Here is a 6,491-nt window from a genome sequence, read left to right as displayed (position 1 = left end):
GTCGCCATCTTTGTTACGTAACAGAGACGTTGCTATTTACAGCCTTGGCTAATGAGACTGGCTATCTACATGGCGGTCATATTTTTATTATTTTTATTTTTGTATTATTTTTTGTATTATTATTATTTATTATTTATTTATTTATTTATAATTATTATTATTATTATTATTATTATTATTTATTTGTTGTTGTTGGTTTGTTTTTTGTTTGTTTTTTGTTGTGTGGGTTTTTTTTTTTGGTTTTTTTGTTTGTTTTTTGTTGTGTGGGGTTTTTTTTGGGTTTTTTGTGGGTTTTTTGGGGGGAGCCCAGTGTATGGCCCACGACACCCTATTTAAACTTTCCCGTGCGTGCAATGCACGGGTTACGTCTTGTTCATCAAGATTAACCTCGAACGCAAACCCTAACCTTAACACTAACATTGCGCTTGCGTTCGAGATTAATTTTTATGAACTAGAGTTACATCTAGTTTTAATATAACAACAAAGAAACCATACCTACTATCTCCATCCATACATTTTGCCCGGTGTAGTTGTTGTTGTCGTAAGATATTTGAATATAGCTCTGTGACTGAGTTACATTGCGGTTCTGCTGTATAAGAGACGCAAAGAGGCAGGACGAAAACTTGCATGTTCGTTTCTCTTCGTCTGTATCCCACAACGTTGCTGTAGTATTTTTCACAACCAGGCTGCTTTCACCTCTTAAAAAGTCAAAGCTTAAGTGCAGAATGTTGGACTTCATGGAGCGTCGCCGCGTTTTCGCAACACATTTACACCCATGGCTATGGCCGTACGAGTATGGGTAGCCGGGACTCTTCAGATATATGACCGGAGTCGACGAGTTTTGTCTTACACTGATGTCCGTACACATGTCGTAGATGGCAGATTCTGGAGAGAGAGAGATTTAAAAAATTAAAAAATTTAAAAGGTTCAAGCATGCTGTCCTGGACACACACACACACACACATACACTCTCTCTCTCTCTCTCTCTCTCTCTCTCTCTCTCTCTCTCTCTCTCTCTCTCTCTCTCTCTCTCTCTCTCTCTCTCTCTCTCTCTCTCTCTCTCTCTCTCTCTCTCTCTCTCTCTCTCTCTCTCTCTCTCTCTCTCACACACACACACACACTCACACAATTCATTGATCTAAGCTGGCATAACTGTGTTGATGACCAGTGGTAAACAAGAAAGATGGGTATACACCTTGCACCTCCCAGTAGTTTATTTTGTTTAACGACACCACTAGAGCACATTGATTTACTAAGCATCGGCTATTGGATCTCCTCCCAATAGAGATGTGTATTTATACTTACCGACTGGGTACTTCAAAGACCGCGGTATGTGCTATCCTGTCTATGAGTTGGTGCATATAAAAGATTCCTCCCTCAATATCTGTGACGCCATATAACCGTAAATAAAATGTGTTGAGTGCGTCGTTAAATAAAACATTTCCTTCCTTCCTTCCTTATACTTACCATACACACGTAGATATTATGTCCACATAAGAATGACATTTCATGTTACTGCAACCACTTGTACTTAACGTATAACAGTTTCGTGAAATGCGCCTTCAGATAGTGGTGCTTAGAGGAGTGCCCTCCTGGATCAAGGGGGATGGGTGGGGGTGGGGGTAAGGGAAGGACATCAAAGTAACTAATTATTCGACCAGGATCAGTAAAAAAACACCTACAATAAGATAATGACATACAGTGCCATATATACATTAATGTTAAAAGGACATTCCTGAGTTTGCTGCATTATAAAATATATTTTAGGAAATAAAATCAAATTTAACCTAGTACAAATATTAGAACGATCAAAAACACGTTTAACGTACAGACACTAATATTTTATGCAGAAGAATATATTTGATATGTAATTATAATCGTTAAAAAGTCTGTTAGTCGATAACATCTTAAAAAGTGCAGCAAACTCAGGAATGTCCCTTTAAGTGTACTAAAGTTAAAGATGCATTACCATAGTTGTAAATATCATATTTCGTGATCTTTACATTTAACTGTGATTAAAAATAACATTAATAAAAAGAAAACACATTCAAATTGATCGATATTTTAAATAATATTTACGTAATTAAATAACTCGATAATATAAAAATTGTAGACGCCAATGTGCTGGCACTCATTTCGCCAAGAATCCTTAGCTAGTTTAAGCAGAATTGACACATCATTTAAAATAACATTACACAAACAGTTATACTGATAGGTGTAGGAAGCACTCCTCTCTTCCCTTTCCTCGACTACGAAACTGGGGTGGCTACAATACAAGTATGCATTGCCCCATCTCAATTAAAAGTCGAATTAATAACAGCCCCTCTGATATTGAAACATCTTTTGCTTATGACTAAGGTTGTCATGAACCGATAATTATGTATTCCGTTGGTAGCCTACCTTGCACCTTTTGTCTTTTTTATAATGTTATGTTCGGAGTTTTTTTCAACTTTTTAATTTAGGTTCTGGGCCTAATTTCAGATAAAACAACAACAACAATAGCAACAACAGCAACAACATCAACAACAACACCGACAACAGTTACACACTACTTACTAGCGACACAATAACAACAACAGCAACAACAACAACAACATCAACAGTTACACACTACTTACTAACGGCACAACAACAACAACAACAACAGCAACAGCAACAGTTACACACAACTTACTAACGACACAACAACAATATCAACAACATCAACAGCAACAGTTACACACTACTTACTAACGACACAACATCAACAGTTACACACTACAACAACAACAACAATAACATCAACTACTTACTAACGACACTTGCACACTACTTACTAACGACATAACATCAACAGTTATATACTACGACAACAACAGCAATAACATCAACTACTTACTAACAACACTTGCACACTACTTACTAACAACACAACATCAACAGTTACGACACGACAACAACAGCAATAACATCAACACCAACAGTTACACACTACTTACTAACGACATAACAACAATAACAACAACATCAATAACATCAACAACAACAACAACGTCAACAATAACTTACTAGAGACACAGTCGTACATGACTTGAACTGATGCAACGTTACATTTCGTGAACGACTTTCTAGCCACTGTCTGTCGACAGTGCGTCCGTCCGTTACACGGCGACAGCACGACGGTGTCCATCCGGACTGGACCTATCACCTCTCGACACAGCGGCACTGACGTCGTCTTCGTACAGTTGTCATGCCCGGACTGGGAGCCAACAATTTCTACGAAGTGTATCACTCTTGCAAGTTTACACTGGAGTTTTACGTTGACATGTACGTCATAAGTATTGCCGAAACATACTGTCGACGAAAATTTCGCTTCACCTGTGTATATATGGAAAAGATGGTACAAAAACATACATTGAAGAAAAGTAATAATATAAAAACTAGAAGATAGTACATTAAAGGCTACTAAATACTGTAGTGTTTTTAAAACCCCCCACCCCAAAACCAAAAAAAAAAAATTAAAGAGAGAGAGAGAGAGAGAGAGAGAGAGAGAGAGAGAGAGAGAGAGAGAGAGAGAGAGAGAGAGAGAGAGAGAGAGAGAGAGAGAGAGAGAGAGAGAGAGAGAGAGAGAGCACACACACACCCCGAAAAAAAATCAAAAAAAATCAGCAATATTTAACATCACGAAGTGCAGGCACGGCGGACCGGGGGGGGGGGGGGCTGGTCTCTATAGAAACTTTGCTTTGCAACCTGGATCTCATCCCCCTCAGCCCCACCCCCAATCTCAGTTAGCCCCCTCAGTGTATACTTGCTCCCGCTGTGCCTGAAATGTAATTTTAAAAATGTACCTATTCTCCTACATTACGCCCCCACTCTCTGAAAATATAATTATCTATGCGGATGCCCATGTATTAATATGAAAAACGTTGTATCAAACGTAAATATTTTTACACAGCTTGGACGAGCAAACGTTTGAAACGCTTTTTTTTTTTTGTTCTTTTTGGAGTCGACAATCGGTAGAGCGCTCGCCTAAGGTGATAGCGTCAAAGGATCGAATCCCCTCAGCGCACTTGTGTTCCTGCCCAACTAATGACCCGCGACTGGAAAATCAAAGCCTGTGAAATATGCTTCCCTGTCTGTCGTAAAGTGCATACTAAAGATTCCTCGCTGCTAAGGAAACAAAATGTAGTGGGTTCCCACTAAATACTATGTGTCAGAATTATCTAATAATTGACATAAAAGAAAGATGTTTGACATATAAATAAAACAGCTTTATTCTCTGTGTAAATATGAACTTTAAAACAATATATATATTATATTTTTACAAATCCCACATAGAAACCTTTTTTCCCCAAAACAACACTTGTCTCTATTGTTTTATGTGCAGCCAAACCTAAATTATTAACAAAAGAAGAAAAAAAAGACACCCCCCCCCCCCCCCCCCCTCCTCAAAAAACCACAACCCCAAACAAACAAAGAAAACCTTTTAATGAAGATTGGAGCGGGGTATAGCGCGCGGTCTGTGCGACTTTGCCTTAAAGAGATTGACTTCATTTCATCTTTAATTTAATTTTGTTCTTATATCTACTCAGGGCCCACGAAGTGTGTTTGAAAATTGGGGGGGGAGGGGGGATATGTCAGCGCAATGGCCTGAAGGATGAAAATGTGAGGGCTTGAAGGGTCCAAGTCTATTGGAGTGGAGGGCTATCTGGGCTGTCAGTTCAGGACCGTGGGTTAGTGTTTAGTTGTTAGTGGTTAGTGGTTAGTGAGAGAGAAGAGGTGTAGTGGGCTTACACCTACCCATTAAGTCGTTAAAATTCGTTATGGGTGGGAACCGATATCGGGCTGCGAACCCAGTATCTACCAGCCTTATTCCGATGGTAGATACTTCCTCAATAAAATTTTGAAATTAAGGTGTTCAAATATGGCATTGTCAGCCTTCGATTCTGAGCACGATAAGTGGGAAACGTGTGTGTGTGTGTGTGTGTGTGTGTGTGTGTGTGTGTGTTGTGTTGTGTGTGTGTTGTGTGTGTATGTGTGTGTGTTGTGTGTGTGTCCGTGATTGTGTCTGCGTGTGTGTGCGTGTATGTGTGTGTGTGTGTCTCTCTCTCTCTCTCTCTCTCTCTCTCTCTCTCTGTGTGTGTGTGCGTGTGTGTGTGTGTGTGTGTGTGTGTGTGTGTGTGTGTGTGTCTGTCTGTATGTCTGTCTGTGCTCCCCGCAGTGCCCCCTCTGCCGCGGCCCCTGCCACTTATTGTTCAAATAGTCCGTAGTCAACACACACCTATAGTCCTTCCAACAGGAAACCTTTTTTCATACTATGGAATGTACAACAAGTTATTTATTTCAGAGACAATTGTTTTCTAAACTGCAAAAAAAAATAGTAAAAAAAAAATGTTAATTCCAAAACACTTTTACTTTTCTTCTTATGTCAAACCAAACTGAAATTATTTACAAAAAAAAAAAAATGTGTAGGATGGACGGTCTATAGATCAGCTATATCTGGCCACAGGTATCCCCAAACAGAAACCCCTATTACAAATACTACAGTTACTTATAGATAAAGAGTATTATAACGTTACTGCAACATATCTGACGTTATTGTTTGGGGATACTTGTGATCTGGGCTGTCTATCCAGTTGCCAAGCTATATTTGGTCGGTATTGTTAGTAATTGCTACTGGGCCATTTAAACATGTTCTGGGTTGATTACATCCTCCAACGTTTTAACTCGACTTCGCTTCCAGCGTTTTGTAAGTAAATAGATGTAACATCTAATGGGTCTCCAGCTACACTCTCATCCTGTTAGGCCTACACCTGGCAACTTGGGAATATTTCTCCACCCTACCTTACTTCCTATAGTAAAATTATAGGTAGCCTAAATTAATTTTAAAAGTAAAAGAGGGAAAATGTGTCTACATAATGCCTGAAAGTACTAAGATTGAAAAGCACTATCAATAATTGTTTGTTTTGTTATTGTTTTTGTTTATTTTTTAAAAGTCGATTGATTTATTCCATCATCTACTTACAAGAAATCGGTAAAACCACCTCCATAAGCCAAAGGAACACTACACAGAATCCACTACCGTAGTCCATCGTGAACTGGCTGTGAAATCTTCAATTACCAAACCCTGTTGCATATGCACAGATTCAGCGACATATTTATTTTAAACTACAATGACGTAATCAAGAGCGCCATCTTTGGCGCCATGACGTCAATAGACTGGCAAGGGATGTTCGATGCTATAGAGCGCTACTAAATTGTAAAACCATCGTAGGCTATGACGTCATTACATTTAGGATGCCATGGGCTGGTATGCATAAATCTCAACTAAAGATTCACAAATAATTGAGGTCTTCTACCAATAGGTAGCAGAATACAGGTAGCTCTTTTGTGTACCCGCAAAATGAGTTAGCTTGATGTTTTTGCATAGATTCACGGTGATTGGCTAATTAATAGAGATTATTGTCAGAGCTTGTGTGTCGTACTGATTTTACGAAACAAGTGTCAGGATT

At 38.9% G+C, this 6,491-nt stretch overlaps 1 protein-coding gene across 2 annotated transcripts in view; it reads right to left on the bottom strand.

The window, feature by feature from the left end:
* The window catches only part of LOC121370964, a 13,575-nt gene extending 7,368 nt beyond the window's left edge, over positions 1-6,207 (bottom strand). For both annotated transcript variants that reach the window (XM_041496523.1, XM_041496522.1), the window contains exons 1-3: positions 6,005-6,207; positions 3,049-3,357; positions 496-885 (exon numbers count right to left, since the gene is read on the bottom strand). In XM_041496523.1, the coding sequence (XP_041352457.1) occupies positions 496-885; positions 3,049-3,357; positions 6,005-6,071 (766 nt within the window). In that variant the 5' untranslated portion in view covers positions 6,072-6,207. The remainder of the gene's footprint in view (positions 1-495; positions 886-3,048; positions 3,358-6,004) is intronic.
* Between the last annotated feature and the right edge of the window lie 284 nt (positions 6,208-6,491).

Source organism: Gigantopelta aegis, chromosome 4, assembly GCF_016097555.1.
Source record: "Gigantopelta aegis isolate Gae_Host chromosome 4, Gae_host_genome, whole genome shotgun sequence".
In the NCBI taxonomy this organism is placed as follows: Eukaryota; Metazoa; Mollusca; class Gastropoda; order Neomphalida; family Peltospiridae; genus Gigantopelta; species Gigantopelta aegis.
This window is presented reverse-complemented; position numbering and strand designations above follow the sequence as displayed.